Consider the following 20,162-nt stretch of genomic DNA (forward strand, 5'->3'; position numbering starts at 1 on the left):
TCACTTTCCATGTTCCTATTGTGTGCGTCATACAACTCTGGACTCTCCTTTTGCATCTGTGCGCATCAGCCTCTGGGCTTCCTTTCAGCTTTGACCCAGCTGTGTCATTAGTCATAGCGCTACTCGTACTTGTCCTTTGTTCTTCCCCAGTAGCTCGATGAGTGCCTTCTGACCTGGGGGTCTCATCTTCCAGTACTATCTCATGTTGCATTTTGGATACTCTGTTCATAGGGTTTCCATGGTAAGAGATATTCAGAGGTGGTTTACCATTGCCTTCCTCTGCGTTTGGATGCATCATAGTCAGGTGTCTCAGCTTTGACCATTCTGCCTTGGGTGCTCCTGCTAGAAGTCTAGCCTCTTGGTCTAGACTCCTGACAGCATTGCTCTCAGCTTCTTCAACATTCTCAAACCACCTCACCACGGTAAGGTGTGCATCCTAGAGAGGGGCTGCCACACTAAAGGACTGATTTCTTACATGAGCAGAACAAGTACTATGTGGCACCCGTAACATGGAAAGCACACCTTGAAGTTGTCTTGGTAGCAAATGAGGAACCAGTGCAGATTTCAGAGCAGAGGAATTATGTGCTGATAGGGTCTCACTCTTGTCAGCAATCATGCCACAGCATTCTTCACTAACTGGAGCCCACAGGTCAGGTTGTGCTGCATGGGGATTTCTGTGACCTTGGCTAACTGGCTGCCAGGATTTTTTTAGTTTGGTTTTTGGTTATGAATCCTGATTGGTTGTGGGATGCGGAGTTTTCTGCCTTACTCATAGGAATCTTGTTGTGCTTGGTATGGTATTGCATATAGGAAATCATCATTGTCTTTCATTTTTCTTTTTCTATTTGCATATCATTTACCTTTATCCTCACTCCCTTTCATCCATAGAAGCAACAACAGTGGTTCCACGTGCTCCACTCAACCCCCTTAAACTTGATGCACCTTATTGTTTGCATGACAGTTTGTTTCTTGCCCAATAGTGGTAAAAGAGAATTCACATACTGGGCAGCGTGGCTACAGTTGTTGTTGTTCTCAAGCTGCTGCCTGTGAAGGTAGACCAAACCATGTTTTTTTTCTCTCTGTCAATTATTATTCACTGGAATTGGGCTGGCTGTCAAAGTGAGTTTATAGCAGCCCACAGGGGAGACAGAAAAGAGTAGAGAATCTTCTTACTCTTACTCATTTCTCAGACCTCTTTCTGAAGTGAAGAGTCAAATCTATAAAGAAATTTGGAGCAGCCATGTTAAAATGTAGGGACAGGGCATTCAAGGCAGGGGGTTGCCAACCTTACTTGGATATGGATATCTTTGCAGGGGATCCCTAGTCAGGCTTTACCAACAACACAATCCAAACCATGTCTACACAGAAGTAAGTCCTGTTGAGTTCTATGGGGCTTAGTCCCTTAGTAAGTGTGTTTAGAATTGCAACCTTCATGGACAACCATCTGAATGCTCCAACCTAACATCTCCACAACGCTTGGGTCCTTTCTTCCTGCAATGGCCTTCTGGTGACTAGCCTGGCCTGAGAACATTTAAACCCTTTTTGTCAGAAGCAAGTAGGCTAGATTAAATGTCCTTTACCCAGGCTCCATCTTTTAGGTAAGATTTCTATCTTAATTTCCAATCAGAGAAATGTTTTTATTTGAATTGTATGCTCCAAGCAAGTGGTTAATGCTTAATGTATCATGCTTAATGACATCACTCAGGCCCGCCTCCTGTGACATTACTCAGGCCTGCCCCATGACATCACTCAGGCACATCTCTATGACATCACTAGGGCCCACCCCCAAAACCTCAGGGTTTGGGATGCTTCTGACCTGGCAACTCTAATTGTACCACTTGACATCTGTGAACGTGTTGACCACCCAGACATGCATCTTTTCCCTCTTATCTCAAATGAAAGATGAGAGGAAAATTAGTGTTGGCTATTCTTAGGATGAGAGCCAGTGTGATGTAGTGGTTAGAGTGTTGGACTATGACCTGGGAGGCTAGGGTTTGAATTCCCACACAGCCACGAAGCTCAGTGGGTGACCCTGGGCCAGTCACTGCCTCTCAGCCTCAGAGGAAGGCAATGGTAAACCCCCACTGAATACTGCTTACCATGAAAACCGTATTTGTAGGGTCGCCATAAGTCGGGATTGACTTGAAGGCAGTCCAGTCCATGAGTCCATTCTTAGGATGGGATCATCTTTGCTTTATTAATGTGTGAATGCTGTTACGTTGCAACATTTAATAAGAGAATGTTTGACTGCTAAGGCAATTTTCACAAGAATCACTTCATCTGATTTATAAATTTCGCACAGTTTCACATGTATGATGATGTCAATCTGACTATGACTACCATTTTCTAATGTAGAAGAGGCTGCAAATCCCAGTAGGATAGCCATCATGCTGTATTATGGTTAATGTGATTGTGCCAAAAGTAACAATTTGATGGTGAATAGTATGCATTTCTGAGACCACCTTGGTTCTTGTCTGGTGAAAACTCTAATAGTGGTTATGTGCCTAATAGATCACTGAACATATGTTACTGTTAGATCACTCTAATAAAATACCTACTTCTGTTGGAATGATCTAGTGGGGATGCTATTAAATGGATGTGGCTTGTTATGGCTGTTGGGAATTGTAGCTCTGTGAATAATAAACTACAGTTCCCAGAGTTCTTTGGGTTATAAATGTGCTTTAAATGTATGGTGTGTGGTGCAGCTATAATTTGCTTTTAATGTTCATTGGATCCAAAATGGTGTAATTAGTATCAGTTGTAAATGAACCTTCACTGTTCTGTGATTAGCATTGGTATATAATTGGTATAAAATAAATTATCTAGCATTTCCAATCCAGTTAGGAAAAAAGTATTTATCCTACTTTATTCGAAGAATGTTATGAACTTTACTCTTTGCTTAAGATTTTACTAAAAGCACAGTCCTTCTATATATCCTCAGTATCTCCTAGTACACAGTGCCACCTACAGAGAATATGGTGGATATGTTCCAAAATCTACACATCACTTTTCTGGCTGCTGGCATCTACAGCTAGGATCATGAATGCAAATGGACTGCCTTCAAGTCGATTCTGACTTATGGGCGACCCTTTGAATAGGGTTTTCATAGCTTCATCGCTGTGTGGGGAGTCGAACCCTGATCTCCCAGATCATAGTCCAACACCTTAACCACTACACCACACTGGCTCTCAGCTAGGATCATAGGGAGAATGACTTTATTTCCCCCCCCCACAGTATGAATACAATATAGTAGACTGAATTTTTGTTAATTTAATAGGGTAAGTGAAATGTCAATCATACAAAGAAAATTGTCATTGTCTTACTGTAGGTTTAAAATTAATTTAAAATCTCATATGTATTCATAAAAAAATTACTGCCCATTAATTTGAATAAGTAGAAAACATTTTATACAGGTTGATAATTTTGTATTACTTGCATTGTCATTGGGAATATTGAGGTTAAAAGCCCTAATTTTAAATTCAGAAGGGAATGACTTCAAGGAAGCATAAAACTCAGCCAAATTAGTGGTCTCTAACAACTGTGGGAGTATTGAGGAGTGTGGATTTAAAATGAATAACAAATTTCTACAGTAAGGTTTTTTTCCTAAAAACACAAGTATCTGTTGAAGGATGTTATTTTTTGGATAGCTAGATGATTTCTACCATCAGTGGCATTTTATCTTATTGCAGAATAACTTGCATGTCTTAGCATGTTTAACCTAGTTTAAATAGGTGATGGCATGGCAGCTCTGATTATACTATGACATTTTTTCCAGAGTGTTGCTTCTAATTATACTCTGGTTGTACTATAGAAAGGCTATGTGGCTGGTTTTTTTTGAATGCCTGTATTGTAATTTAGTGCTGCTGACAACTAAAAGAGGAAGAAAAATACTTGTATAACACTGAATATAAAACTATTTAAAACCACATAGTGCTAATTTAGCTCTTTTTAGGGACACAGCAAGAAGGGAAAAGTTCCACTCCTAATATGACAATACAAAAACAAGCTGTTTTGTTTTGCCTCTACTAAATCTGTCTCTGTAACCTATTGGCTATAGACAAGGAAATAACTATATCTGCAGCTTCCTAACATTAATGAATGATTTTATGAGCATTCTCATTTATATTTTGAGCTTATTGGTTTCTGGAGACATGTTTAAGAAGACAGATTTATTACAATTTTCCATTTCACCTTTACAAGTATACTGAGTTTTATTTTCAATTGCAAAGCAGTATCCCAACAAGAAAATATGTGCAGAAAAATACAGGTTTACAAGTATAAAATAATTAATTAAAAATCCCAGATCAGCTGTGACCAAGCTGCTTGCATGCTGGGCACAATCCAGCAAAAGTTAAACACTTAGCACAGTCCATTTCTATGCATTTTAATTGGAAGTAAGTCTTACTGAGTTTAATGGAGATTGCTCACATGTAACTGTATATAGGATTATAGCCTCGGTGAAATTTGTGTTCCTCTGCCAGTGGAACAGACATTATAGGCAGAATGGATGCACCCTCACCCCCTGTTCCTGAGTACCCATAAAATCTGCTCTGTGGAATTGGGGTACCGGGAATACATCTGGGGTGATACTGTTGGGAATTGAAAAAGGGGAGATTCCTTTGTGTGAGTGGAAGTCTACTCTCACAATGTTGGATATTGTTTTTAAAATCCTTTTTATTTCATTGGGGCAGTTTTGCACATCCATTAAAATAAATGAATTAATATATTCCAGATTTCCATAGCACTGGCATTATATTCCAAATTTTAAAAAACATGGCCTTTCCAGACTGATGCTGGTGCTATAGAGTGATACCTAGGAAATACCAAAACAGACACTCAAAAGCATGGTGGTATTTGGATTGGACTGTGCCATCTATTTATTCAGTAAACAACTATAGTTTGGAATGACTGACATGTAACCTGTTGTAAATCTTTATTCCGTTCATTTAAATTATTAAGTCCTTATTAACATCTCCATTCTGCAGCTGAAATGCATGAAGGCAGTCCATCACTAATACTTAATTCCTTGGGCAGTGATTCAAATAAATAATATGAGTGGCTCCCAATGCTGAAGAGACAAACCTTTGGTTAGTATAAAAAGGCTTGTTTCTTTGGCTTTGTCAATGCCTAGAAGTTTGTGTTCTTGTTCATCAACAAAAGTTTTACTGCTAATAGGTTCAACTTGCCTATTTCCTGCCTCTGTGGAAGAAATTCTCATTACATGGTCAAAATATTTCAAGGGCCATTCTTCATGATTCCCCCCCCCGGACATATCTTGTTACATAAATAAAGTGTTTTGTATACTTTTAGTTTGCTTGTTCCATTTGTTTTAATGGTAACCAATAAAATACTTTAAAAAAAGGAAGACATTTTCATTACACACTCAATGAGTGTGTGTGAAATTCTTGGTGAATTTTCATATCCTATCATATTTGAAGTATCTCTTTAAAACAAGGAAACGGACCCAGTGTGGTGTTCTGCAAATGTTGGACTATAATCCCTGATCTTGGCCATGTTCACTGGGGCTGATGGGAGTTGGAGTCCAACAACATCTGGAGGGCAGCATGTTGGCTATTCCTGGTTTAAAACGTTGGTGAAGGAAAAAGCATTTAGCGCACAGGCAAACATTTTTGGCAAAAAAAAAGGAAACCGTGAAAAATAATACTGGGAGAAACATTTATTGAAATAAATACTTAACTTGAAAACAATGTGAAGTAGCAAAAAGAAATGAAAAACCGCCCTTCCTATTAGGGAAAGCATTCTCAACAAAAAAGGATACAAATTCATCATTTCAATGGAAGTTACTTACAAATAAATATTATTGCTGTCTTATTCTTTATAATTATCTGTGGTTAGTAGCCTAAATGTTTGTTTACAGTAGGGTCCAGCCAAAGTTAAGAACTTTTCAATCCCACTCATTTCCGTGGGAGAGATTTGTGCTTAACTTTCCCATTAATAAGTCATATATGCTTAGTTAGCTGGGTTGTCCCTATTAATGATACCTGCAGTAAAATTTACTCATAATCTAGAGTTTCTTCTCCATTGTGAAGAGGAGGCACATGATTATCTCATATTCTCTTGTTTCAATTAAGAAACGGGAAAATATCTACGAATGGTTTCCATATTAGTTTTTAAAAAATCATTGTCTTTGCATAGTCAGGATGTGAAGAAAATGTATTGATAAATCAACACTTTGGCATGGCTCAAAAACAAAAATCCATGTCCAACTGTGAAGGAATGAATCAAGTGACCATGTACTCCTTCTTCACTGTTTCCCTTTCTTCCGCTGGTTGCACACCTGGTTTCGGCAAAAAGATCCTGGTTTCTTAAATCATGATTTCTGAGGATGTCTGAACTGAGAAACTGTGGTTTAAGGACTCCTTCCAAACCAGGCTATGAGACCAACAACACTTCCAAAGGGGTTGATGGTTTGGTAGTGTAATGGCATTTTTAAAATCTACATCTACATTATTAAAAATTCTTTGCAGACACCCCTTTATGTGGTAAATCATGGTGAAACAGGGCCTATCCGATGCAACAGGTGCAAAGCTTATATGTGCCCCTTCGTGCAATTCATTGAGGGCGGAAGACGATATCAGTGTGGATTTTGTAACTGTGTGAATGATGGTAAGTAGTTTTTTTAATTTGAAATTAGAGAACTATTTTTGGTTTCTCTTTTTTTAAGTAAGCTTTTGAAGACTTTTGTTTCATTTCCATCCCAATCCTAAATGCATTTACTTGAAAGTCATGTTGATTTGTACACCTATGAGAAACCTTATGTGGAGAAATCTTATCCCGCACAGAATAGATGAATTGTATTAAATCTTTTCCTTCATTCCACTTCTATAGAACATTAGGAGTGGCACAATAAATAGTTCAATACAGAATAAGTATTTATGAAAATCCACTGCAACTGATTTTGAGAAAGCTGAAGATCTTGGCCCAGTTCATGTGTAATTCTAAGTCAAATCATGGTTCAAGGTGAATGAGCAAACATATGGGTTCCTAGAGTGAAGATCCCTGTTGCAATACTCGTCCCCCAGCATTGCTACTACTACACAATCCAGGGTTAAGCCATGGTTTTGCTTAGAATTATGTCTGAACTCGGGTTTGTTCCAGACAAACCGTGAACAGTAAGCCAAGAACAAACCTTGGTTACAGCTTATAACTTGTCTGGAGCAAGACAAACCACAAACCTGGGTTTGGACATAGTGTTAAGCCAAACCATGGCTTAGTTTGGGGTAGCCTTCTGGCAGGAGGACTGGGGGAGGAGTGCTGTGGCCACAGTCTTCATTCTGGGAACCCACACATTTGCTTGTTTGTGTTAAACCATGGCTTAATCTTGGATTATGTGAGAACTGGGTCTTAATATCCTTGCCTCTTGCCTAAAGCATTACTCACACATGTTTATTATGAATTTTGTTGTGCCCCCTTGACAATGTAGGTCATATGGCAACCCCCGAAGGAGATCTCCAGCAAAATAACTGTTTTGTCAGGTTGCTTCTTTGAATAAATGATCAAGCCTGAAAGGAAATGATGTTGAGGAGCCATGCTAGTCCCACCCAGCCCCAGCATAAGAGCCACATACATTTGAGATTAAAAACTGTTGTTGCTACAGGATACTGTGCTGTCCTACTTCCACCCACTAGTCCACTCTGTTCTTAGTATCAGTGCATTTCCCCTTCATATATTATACATTTACAGCTCAATCCTATACATGATCCTTAGAGGTAAGTTCTACTGTGTTTATTGGAGCTTCCCCCCAGGTAAGAAGTGGGCCTAGGATTTGCATCCTAAAGTAAGGATCTGCATCTTGCTAAAAATACATGATAGAGCTTTTTACTAAATGTTTTATGTCATGTGAAACTGAAACACTAAATGACTTCTCAGAAGAATGTTGTTTTAAAGAAGATGCACGATTTTGGTATGGACTACACATTTTCTTTATGTCATCCTGGATATGGGAATATATTTACTTAACCATTTTATCTCAGAGCCTTAAGAGAGTATTTCTGAATGGATGTAACTGGGAACAGCACAAAACAAAGATATTGTTTTCTTTAGGCTTAAAGCTGTAAAGGGTTAGTTAGAAATCCTTGCATTAAAAAATGCTCCTTCCAGGATGCAGCCATCTGGAATGGGAAAGGCACAGTCCTTTTGGCATGCAGAATAAACTTTAAGACATGATGAGCCTTTACCTGGCTTTCCCTACAAAATCCATTTAAGTGTGTCCATCAAGGATTATCTAACTATTCTGAGAAAAAATTACCTGAATACTTTGCTCTGAAAAGTTCTGTAAAATAATGCAGCTGCTGCAATGATTTGTGTCTCACCTGGGATTTCATTAGATTGGATAGGCATGCAGAGGAGGATATGCCATTATATGAGTTTATTTTCTGAATAGGCTGAAAATGAGTTTCAAAGGGAAAACATGTTTTTACTGCCTAGAAAAGAGCAGATATTTAGGTTGTTACCTCCCTTTATGACAAGAGGATTTTAATGGTTAAATCATCCATTAATTTTACTGCTCCAGGAGTTGCTTTGAACGCAAGATGCCATGCCATATTTGTCCAAGTGCAGTTGCATGTGACTCATAAGTACGAGTTTCTGAGCTTTTGGCTGGTTCCCAAGACTTTGCTAGAATGAGTCTTTCGAGACGTTTGTATCTAGTTGGATTTCCTCAGCTGGATCAAAGTGGCACAGAGCTTTCCCTAATACAGTAATCTTTTCAGCTGTGAAACATGAACCTTGAAAGACTTATGCCAACTCTTGTTTGCCTCAAAGCTTAATCTGCAGAATGAAATATAGAGGGTAGTTGGCTGCACAGGCTGTTAACTCAGCATGAAGTTCTCACAAATGCCTACTATTTGCATAGCAATAAGCTGCCAAATTATTATTTAAAGTAATATTGCAGTTTATAGAGAATCATTTGCACTTTTGCAGGGTTCTTTCATCCACGTCTTCTCATGCACAGTAATTAAAACTTCAAGTACTCATCATAAGCAGACGGATTAAGAGAAAATTGCCCAGTCTGCTGAATAGGTGACTGGCAACAATGAGACACTAGTGAGTTGAGAAGGACAGAAACCACAAAGTGATGGTTTTGCATCTGAGACTGTGAGCAAAAATTGTAATACAAACAGTTGTTTCAATGGAGGAGGAAGAAGGGTGCTGGGAGGCTTAAAGCAGATACAAAATCTGTTACTTAACAGACACACTGTTATCCTTAGAAAAGTATACCATGTATGTAACTGAGCAGGAAGAAGGAGCTGAAGTGATCTTTGTTGTGTATCATATCACAAAGTGTGACAACAGACCTAGTGGCAGTGACCCTCATGCAGCATCAATAATGCTGCATTTATAAAAGCTGTGAATGCATTATTTGAAAGATACCTCATATCTTTCCCAGATGAAAGAGGTAGTGCTTTGACAGCCTGGCAAATGCAATATCCCTGTGACAAGAGCTCTGCATGTGTGCCTGTGAGAAACACAAATTCCCTGAAAATGTTATAATACAGAAAGGTCCTAATAATATGGCTGGGAGCAGTTTTGAGAGTGTAGAAATACATGATAAGGATTTTGAGGCCTTGGCTGGGAGGACAAACTATATATTTCAAATGAATTTGGTGGGTTTCATTCTTGTCGCTAACAGACGTAAAGGAACATAAATGTAAAGGGCAAGGAAATGTAAGCCTAGTCCTTAAAGATAAAATGGTGTGGAGGATTAAAAGCATTATTATTTTTGTTTGCATTTTAAAAAGCTCTCTAGTAATGCAGCTCTCTTTGTATAAAAAAAGTGCTAGTATTAGTACACACTCAAAGCCATGTAGCATGAGGATCTACTTGTCCATCTGTGTGTTTCACAAAAGGGGAGAAATCAGCTTTCCTGTTTTTGTTTCTTTAGTTCCTCCATTCTATTTTCAACATCTGGATCACATTGGCAGAAGAGTAGACCACTACGAAAGGCCGGAGTTATCTCTAGGATCATACGAATATGTTGCTACTTTAGATTATTGCAGGGTAAGTCTGTTCAACATGGAAAACAGTTTGTAATCTGTGTGCTAAATCAAGGAGAGCCCATTACATCTGTAAAACACAAGTGAAAAGAGAGTCTTGCATGGATTATAGAGGGGGAAAGAACCCTGCAGGTACTGTTAACTGTTCTGTTGAGGAATTGGTTGCCCTTTGCTCAGTGAGGCTTACTACCAGGTAAGTGTGATTAGGAGTGCAGCCTTAATTGTTTGTTTTGGTGTGGACTATACTTTTAGTATATTATTAAGAAAAAAAATGTCCAGGAAGAAACTGAGAATAAATTACATTCATGCACTGCTGTCCTGCTTTGGGACTGAGACGGGTACAGCTTTCCCTGGACACGACATCTTCAGCCGGGTGGGAGAAATAGGAACAGAGGCAAACATAGCACCCTGTACAGGTTCTTTGACGCCAGGAGCACAGAGCAAAGGACGGAGAGTCTGCGGGCTAGGGCAGGGTGCACCCATCTTCCTGTGTAGAGACGAAGGAAGCGAGGCGTCCTCCCTGCGGGTTCAGTTGTCAGGGTACAGGCGGGGTGGAGTTGGTCTGGGCTGCTGGTGCTGGAGCTACCATTACCCAGGTTGTGGGGCCAGCAAGGCAGGCTAAGCTCCGAGGAGCCGCCGGTGGGGCTGGCAGAGCTCCATCAGCTCCAGGTTGTCTTTGGCCAGGCACTGCTGGAGGCCCTCTAGGCCGGCCAGCTTGCAGAGGCAGGCAGCCACCATGTTGCACAGCACCTGCGCTGCATGGTGCCCAAAGTGCTGCCAGTGGCGTGCCAGGTGCTTGGCCTTGAGCCGGTCCTCGTCAAGGAAGCAGCACAGGTCACGCAGCTCACAGTTCTCGGCCTGCCACCACCCATTGACTGCCTTCAACTCGCAGATCTCGTGGAGGTGCTCCTGCAGCTACCGGTTGACGCCAACTTGTTTGAATGAATTTACTGTGACATACAAGCCCATTGTATTGCTTACAGGTGCAGAAGCTAGGATGTGTGCACAATGCTTACTCACCCATAGTAGCTTCTCCATTAATTTCAGCTGAGGAACTCTATCCTTATCCTTTTGTTTGAAGTTACAGAATGTGTCCCTCCATTGAGCTGACTGGACATCTTGTATGTTTTAAGGCATCTGTACATACATTTGAGGTGTATTTCTATTTTATAAAATGTTTTAATTTAACTGCTGACAATCCCTTTTTTACTGTTGACAGTACATATTGTAAAGTCTCTCACTAGTATAGTAATTCATGATTTTGGGGAGAAAGTACTGAATACAACAAAACTATAGTTATCTGTGTATCCCCCTACATCTACAGAAAACCACTTTTCTTGGTCTTATTGGGTAACAAAGAGGATGAACATCTAGAGAAAATGTTAACAAATAACAGCTGTTGGGTAGTGTTATGAGTCTTTAGAATGGATTTAGCAAAGTCAAAGCATTTTGTTTTTTCAATAAATGTGCCATGAACTCCGCCAAGGTCTTTTAATAAAGTGCTATAGCATTTACATAAAGTATGAAAATGTTTGTGAGCCTGCTGAAAATGCTGAGCTTTTAAAAGCTCAGATCTCTTTATACTGCTATAGATCTTTTATTTTATTGAGTGGTGTCACTTTAGAGTTTCATGGAATTGAATGAAAGGAGAGTAAGAGCCATTATTGTACATTTAAGGCTTAAGGTATGGCAACAAAAATCCTGCACTCATTATCACCTTGTAGCTGAAGCTGTGCACCAAGTGATATGTGAAATTTACTTCTATTTTACCTTATCCACGATTGACCTGTAAATGTTTAAATGAACTTGAATGAGTTAATCATGGGTCAGGAAGTGGTTTTCACAAAACACTTAACACATGCTAGTACTCAAGCTGATTGTTTGATGGTGGAAATATTATGGGGACCTTCCCCATGTGTACATTTTGAATTCAAGGAATATCTAATGCTGAGGTTGGGGCAGAGAGAATGTTGTTTATGTTCCTGAAGCAAAGGTGATCCTGCGACTGATTGCAATGGATGATATCTTCTCATAAGTTGTCTTGGTGCTAGTGCTTACTTTAAAAGAGCTCTGAGAAACGTTTATGTCCCTGTCTTTGAGTATTTGGTTATACCTTAAATATTTAATGTTATTAATCTTCCAAGCACTGCTGGAATTTGAGTAGAGATAAAGGAGGTGTCAAATTGTATTTGATTCAGATTTTGTTAGTGTGAAGTTACATTTTGTACACAAACTATATAATGCTTCACAAGACAAGAAATGGCAAGCAGAAATCTCTATGTACAAAACTGTAGTTGGTATATGCCTCTTGATATATGATACTTTTCAAAGGACAAAACCTACCTATTGAGGAACAGGTAGACGATACATTAAATTAGTATGCATTTCGTTTGTCTCATTTTACTTTTAAAAATAACAGTTAGGGAGGTAGATCAGGACCTTAGTGCAAAGGGAAGTTACTAAATACTTTCCCTCTGTGTCATGGTCCCAGTGGAACCACTGCACACACCTCGAACCTGAAGCCACTCTTTCATCCAGGACGGGAATTATCTCTTGGGGTGAAATTCAGAGAGGGGGGGAAGAGAGGGGGGAGAGAGAGAGAGACTGGTATGACAGCGTATGGGAAAAAGGAGTGATCCCCTATATGCCAGTCCCACTCTCCCCCCCAACTTTGGCTTTTAAAATACAAATGAGACACATTCAATGCATGCATATGACATACTGTCTATTTGGGAGTGCTGTTCATCATTAAATGCTGCAAAACTGAACTGTGTTTTCTAATTGCTGCAGACCTTTGAAGGTATATGATGTTTTTGATGCTCTTTTATTGGATAAATAAAAGTTTTGTGCAGAATGAATTTATAAATAGTAGATGAAAAATAAAAATGGGCAAGCTATTTTTTAATTTAAATTTCTATTGAAGTTTCAGCATAAAACCAACAGACAACATTACATAAAATAAAGGAAACTAAACTAAACTATCCTCCCAGGCAAGCTAATAGAACATCTAATAGAACATCTAGGTTTAGGTATTGTAAAACACTATTTTTCCAACACTTAACAGTTATAATAAAATGTGTCTTTCGTCGGTAGAAGACAACTGTCCTGTGGCAGTGACTTATTATTAGACTAATTATTATAGCTACCCAATAATTATTAGGATGTTCTGTGGAAATCTCTGGGTGTATTAAGAATATTAGATAAATATTTTATTTCTCTTGATCGTTGTTGCTACTGCTTTTTTTTTTGTAGAACAACAAGCCTCCACAGCCACCAGCCTATATCTTCATGATTGATGTGTCATACAATAACATAAAGAGTGGCCTTGTTAAACTCATCTGTGAGGAGCTGAAGACTGTATTGGATGGACTACCAAGGTAAAGACAACAATAAACTTTCAATAAATTTAGCATCTTTGGTGAAGATGTATTAACAACTAACAAAGAAAATACTTTGGGTTTTCTTCCTATAAAATTTGCTCTATGCTCTTTTTTCTTCTTCTCATTGTCACTTTTTTTGGGTTCCCACTTTTGTTTGTAAGAATCTGCCTTTCACCAAACACTGCTGCCACCGCAGTTTGCATGCAACAATGACAGAGGGTATGTCTGGGAAAACAGAAATCTTTCCTGAATTGTGGTCTGTGTCTTTTGGTGTGCTTTGTTGAGTTGTTCTAAGCTTTTATTTGGGACAGTTAAAGTGTAGATTATTGATTCAGTTTAGAACAAATCAATTCTTCTTTAATCCAGCTGACTTTTAAGTAAACAGTGAATGACAGATAAGCTTTCTAGACCAAGGGTGGCCAATGTGGTGCCCTCCATATGTTGATGGATTCCAACTCACATCATCTCTGACCTTTGGTCCTGCTGACTGGGGCTGATGGGAACAGCATCTGGAGGGCACCACATTGGCTATCCCTGTTCTAGAATGTTGAAAATAGCAAACTACAGATAATTTTTAAAACTTGAAATATTTTTTGCAACACTCCGAATCTCCCTAAGTGGTTCATTTTTTAAGTGGGCAATCTATTGTTAACATAACTTTGTAGGCAGGCAAAGCTGACTAGGGAATATGTCAGAAATTTCTTGCAGTTTGTGCTTTATTACTTGGTTATGAAAACAAAAACAGTGTCATTCGATTCTGTATTTCTTTATACCAGAATGCATTTTCTCATTGGTTTCACCTAAACATCTACCATATGGGCACAATGAGCTAACCACAGCTACAAGAATCTTAAGCAGATTTGGTATTCAAATATTTTCAAAGCAGTAATATCAGAAGTTACTAGTCTATCACATTTAAATTTACTAAGAATTTACCCTGAATAAATTTAAATCACTGAAACAAGCCATGGCTTAATATGCTAGCTTGTTTTGAAGCCACTAACCATAGTTTCTGAGTTTGCTATGGTATGTGTTGAATCTTTTGTCATTCTGGCATATCATTGGCTTATTAAGCTAAACCAGGATTTTTTGGCTTAGTGTTATATACAAATACCAGTGTTTCATTTATGTACATTGGGGGATTTGCATATTGAACAGAAACTGCCAGAGACTGTTTGTAGCTGGTGAGTTCTGCTTTTCACTCTCTTCACTCCTCTCATGACGTATGTCCCTGACTCTGATTCCTGGTAGATTTACTCTTTACTCCTGTCCCCCTATGCTTCAAAAAGGCATTTAGCTTAAAACAAATAATCACTATGTATTTGGCATTTCCTGGCATTTGAAAAAGTTTTTCAGGGGATGGAGTGGTTGGTGGTGATGGTGGCTGGCTTTATGACCATCACAAGGGCAACTAAACATCACTCTATACAGCTGACATTTTTCTGGAACCACAAAAAACACACAGGTGTTCCTGTGTTCAACTTTTAAAGAGAGTGTCCAATTTTTTGTTCATTTTATGTAATGTGGCCAAAAAAGGATGATCACAGATTCATCATTATGGTGACGTTAAGCTGGTGTAAAGTGCCCTTATTCCAAACTCCATTCAGGAGTCTGCCTATGAGAAACAAAGCCCTATGAGGAGAGACTGAAAGAATTGGGCATGTTTAGCCTGGAGAAGAGAAGACTGAGGGGAGATATGATAGCACTCTTCAAGTACTTGAAAGGTTGCCACACAGAGGAGGGCCAGGATTTCTTTTCAATCATCCCAGAGTGCAGGACACGGAAGAGTAGCTGGACAGCCAGCTAGATGGGCGACTAATAAATTTTATTATTATTATTATTAATATTAATAATAATAATAATAATAATAATAATAATAATAATAATAATAATAATAATAATAATAATAATAATGGGCTCATGTTACAGGAAGCCAGATTTCAACTGAACATCAGGAAAAACTTCCTGTTAGGGTGGTATGACAATGGAACCAATTACCTAGGAAGGGGGTGGCCCCAACACTGGAGGCATTCAAGAGGCAGCTGGACAACCACTGGTTGGGTATGCTTTAAGTTGGACTCGATGGCCTTATAGGCCCCTTCCAACTCTACTATTCTATGATTCTATGATAGTGAGCTCACTAGTCACACTATGTGCAACCTTTCGTTCACGTTGTCTCAGGCTAAACTCTGCACCTTCATTAAGATGGTTTCTTGCAGACTTTAGCCAGTTGTGGTATGACAATTAATTAATATTAATGTGATAATTAGCTAGAGGTAACCTCTTTTTTTCCCATGCAAAATAATGATTTTGAAATTAACCTGCAACTGAGCTTAATAAAACTATTTCTCTTCAAGGGAAGAGCAAGAGGAGGCTTCCCCTACTCGAGTTGGATTTGTCACTTACAACAAAGTCCTCCATTTCTTCAATGTCAAGAGCAATCTTGCACAGCCTCAGATGATGGTAGTCACTGATGTCAGTGAAGTGTTTGTCCCATTACTGGATGGGTTTCTCGTCAACTTTAAAGAATCGCGATCTGTTATAAATAAGTAAACACATAAATTTATGCTATTTATGCTCAGATGTTAATATTTTCAACAGCAATTTCCTTTGGCAAGTCATACATTTGCTACCTACCAAAACTGACAATTCAGTACTTCTAAGACCATGGTTATGATCTACAGTTATATGTAAAACCTGATTGCATATATGCTTTTATAGGTACATAAAATCCCTAGACCAGCCTTCCCTAATCTTGGGCCTTAGATGATGGATCTCATCATCCCTGACTGATGGGTCATATTGGCTCATAGGAGTTGTGGTCCAGCAGCATATGGGGTATACTGACCTAGACTTACCTGTCAATCAGATAGCCTAACAGTGTTAATCAACTTGAGCTCTGACATTGTCAGTTTGTTGTAGGTTGGACTATTTTAGAACTGGAACGGGGAGAAACTATGTATGAGAGAGTTGATGTGTAAAAATTCAGTACAATGGAAATTACTTGTTTAAACTGTAAAATGCATAGTAGCATATGCAGCTAACTTTTCTAAAACCTCATAAAAATATCTGTTTAAATTTTGGGCAGTTTGGGGTTTTGGTCCTTCTTTTAAAGAATTTGCTTCAGCATAGCAGATTACTTTCTTTTTTCCATGTTTATTATAAAATTGTTGTTACAACAGTACCAAACCCAACACAAGTGAAGAAAAGAACTTTATATACAAGTAAAGAATATAACTGAGATTACACAATTGAAAATGCACAATTTATTGTTATGTGCCTTCAAGTCGATTACGACTTATGGTGACCCTATGAATCAGTGACCTCCAATAGCATCTGTCATGAACTACCCTGTTCGGATCTTGTAAGTTCAGGTCTGTGGCTTCCTTTATGGAATCAATCCATCTCTTGTTTGGCCTTCCACGTTTTCTACTTCCTTGTTTTTCCCAGCATTATTGTCTTTTCTAGTGAATTAGGTCTTCTCATTATGTGTCCAAAGTAAGATAACCTTAGTTTCATAATTTTAGCTTCTAGTGATAGTTATGGTTTAATTTGTTCTAACAAAAGTTGCCTTAAACCAGTGGTTCCCAAACTTTTTCCCACCACTTGAAAATTGCTGAGGGTCTTGGTAGACTACTTAATGTGGCAAATGTTGTAGCAAATGAAATGTACTGTGCTAGATGCTGTATGATTTTAATTGTATTTTTATTGCTTTTAAAAACATATATTGTATTTTATTGTGTTACAATTCCAATTGTAATAGAATAAATAAAAGAAGCAATAAATACAATTGAAAATCAATGTGACTATTTAATGCAATGGATGTGCTGTTTCCCATCTTCACCTACAAATCCTCAGACACACAGTGGACCACCTGAATGAAACTTCTGCACCACTAGTGGTCCACACACCACAGTTTGGGAACCCCTGCCTCAAAACATTACAAATCTACCTTTTGATTGAGGAAGTAATATTCTTTCTGCAGTATTCAATAAATGGTTTCCAATTTATTAGATAATTATCTAATAGTTGTCCTTTTTACTTCTCTTTTACTGCATAGAAGACTTCTTAAAAGGAGTTTACCCTGCAAAACAGGGGGCTCTACATGCTCTCGTAGAGGCTGATAAACTGTTACTCCATTAGACCTTTTTGAATGTAAAGTTTTAATCTTTCAGCTAAAGGATCGGGTGACTTCATGTTTTACTCTTTTTAAAAAAAGGATTATCCTGTCTATTCCAACCTGAAACTCTTATCTCTCCCCCCTGCCCCCTGCTGTCATAGCTTGCTGGACCAGATTCCAGAGATGTTTGCAGACACTAATGAGAGTGAGACGGTCTTTGCTCCTGTTATCCAGGCTGGCATGGAAGCGCTAAAGGTTAGAATGTTCTTCTCTGTGCCACAAATAAGGGTGTATGAGAACAAGCTTGATAAGCTATGAAAACTGTTCTAGAGGAAAGCTAACCTTTCTCACAGATAACAACAGGATGCAAAATGAAAGTATAGTATAGAGGAAAGTATACTTTCCACTGATAGTACTTGAATTTTTAATATCACTGAGAGCTACTCTAGGCATTCTGTTTTCCCTACACAGGTGCAAAAAATAATAAATCTGTGTATGTCACTCAGGTTATAAGGACATCTTGTCTGCTTTAATTGAGTGCACACACACTGGGAGCCAGCTGTCAGTCTTAACTTTCCAGCACATGTAAAACAGATATGGATAATACTCATTCTTTTTTAAAGTCATATTTTGTTAAATGAATAAAATATTTCCTAAAAGGTAAAAGTACGTACAGGAAATACATGCTTCTTGACTGTTCCCTTCCCCCCCCTCCTACAAGTAATTTTACTCCTCTGTAAGGAGAATGTGACAACTGAAGCAGCTTTATTTGAAAGTGGTGCTCACAGCGTTTCATTCTGTTATATTCTCTGAGGTGCTAGTCTAGATTCAAGAGCATAGAAAGAATTTGTGTTCAAATTACAGAAGTGGGGAGTAGACAGGAAGTGAGATGGCATGTATGTATCACAGAATTTAACTTGTCGTGGAACAGAAGTATTCGGATGCAGGAAGTTGATCTGGAAGAGCTGTAGCTCAGTAACAGAGCACATGCTTTGCAAAAAGATCTAGATTCAATTCTTGGCATCGTCAACAAGGGCTGGGAAAGACTCCTGACTCAAACTGTGGAGACCCACGGCCACTTAGTGTGCATCCCAACATTTATGGTCTGGAGGCACATTTGGAAATCCATTTTACAGGGGAAAAAACTGGTGATGCACAGAACACTTCCCTGCCACAAACATTAGGCAAAACAGACTACCCACTTACTACCAACACCCACCCCCTAAAATGGGGAACTCTCCCCAAAAAACTCAATTTTTTTAAAAAAAATGAAGAGCAGCAAGGGAACTTGGCAGGTATTTGGGGGGTGTCTGAGGTCACTGTGGTACCTCTGGGCACCACTTGGGGACCCCACTAAACAAGAGATTTAGATGCCTCAGACAAAATCTTACAAAACTTGTGGTCCTGAACTCAGAAATGCTTGCTTAACAACCCTCTAAGTTTTCATGGTAATACACAAAACACAGAGAGAATCTAGAGTTCAAAGTGTAAAACAAGAGAGAAAAAATCCAGACCCCTGTTGGACTTCTTTCTCTCAGTGTTCTCATAATTAGTTGAAATTAATTAAAAATCGGCCATGTTCACCGAATACCTGTTATCCTGTTACTGACTCTGCCCCATGGTCTGACCTTTACCTTCTGCAGTTTAAAAGGAAAAAAAATTCCCTGGCTGATTTTTAATTAATTTAAGAAAATTAACATTATGATAGTGCAGGCATGCTCAGCGAGAACCAACTGTTAGTGTTCTAAAAGCCAGACTAACTGCTGTTTGGCTTGGCTAATCAGGGAGCCACACCCATTCCACTTTAAACAGTCATGAGTTCCCCCAAAGAATCCTGGGAAGTGTAGTTTGTGAAAGGTGCTGAGAGTTGTTAGGAGACTCCTATTCCCCTGACAGAGCTCCAGTGGCCATAGTGGTTTAACAGTCGGCCCCTCTTCTGAGGATTGTAGCTCTGTGAGGGGCTTAGGGCATCTTCTAACAGCTCTCAGCACCCTTCTCAAGCTACACTTCCCAGGATTTGTTGGGGGAAGCCATGACTATTTAAAGTGGAATAAATGTCTGGTGTGGACATGGCTATGGACAGGTTTGGTTTAAATTTGGGTGAGAGACTACATGTGTCTGCTATAGAATAAAAAGGTGGGGGAAACCCCCCAAAATAATGATACTGTTACCAATGTTTTCCTTTTGGAAAGGAAAGGGTCTTTCCCTCTGCCCAGAGGCACATGTTACCAAATTCTTCCAAGTTACACAGAAAGAGGATTGAAGTGTGAAAGATCAACCCAAATTGTGTTTGCATTTTGACAAATTTGTAGGGCAGTACAATGTCTCAGAGAGGAGGTCAGGTCTCCTGCTCCCCTGGTGCATTCACTACAGCAGCCAAATTTCCCTGCTTTTTAAAGTTTGATAGAAATATATGTTGGCTATAGGTAAGTTCTTAAACTGCAAGGGTTTTTTGCCTATTCGTGAATTTGTTGAGTTGCCATGATGTAATCTAATTTTTATGCCAGACATTAACAACAATTTTGGTGTCATTTTCAATTAGAAAAAAGTAAAATCATTGGTGCCATGGCTCTTTTTGTATTAAATATAGTCAGGTTCTTGGAGAGGGGGTGAGAAGAAAGCTGAAATATATTTAGTTTCTAGGAA

The 20,162-nt window shown here is 38.8% G+C and overlaps 1 protein-coding gene across 3 annotated transcripts in view; it reads left to right on the forward strand.

The window, feature by feature from the left end:
* Positions 1–20,162, forward strand: part of SEC24D (SEC24 homolog D, COPII coat complex component) — a 78,027-nt gene that overhangs the window by 37,163 nt on the left and 20,702 nt on the right. For all 3 annotated transcript variants that reach the window (XM_061585267.1, XM_061585265.1, XM_061585266.1), the window contains exons 9-13: positions 6,489–6,627; positions 9,905–10,020; positions 13,269–13,393; positions 15,754–15,945; positions 17,678–17,771. In XM_061585267.1, coding sequence (XP_061441251.1) covers positions 6,489–6,627; positions 9,905–10,020; positions 13,269–13,393; positions 15,754–15,945; positions 17,678–17,771 — 666 coding nt within the window. The remainder of the gene's footprint in view (positions 1–6,488; positions 6,628–9,904; positions 10,021–13,268; positions 13,394–15,753; positions 15,946–17,677; positions 17,772–20,162) is intronic.

This window comes from Rhineura floridana, chromosome 9 (assembly GCF_030035675.1).
Source record: "Rhineura floridana isolate rRhiFlo1 chromosome 9, rRhiFlo1.hap2, whole genome shotgun sequence".
Lineage (NCBI taxonomy): Eukaryota > Metazoa > Chordata > Lepidosauria > Squamata > Rhineuridae > Rhineura > Rhineura floridana.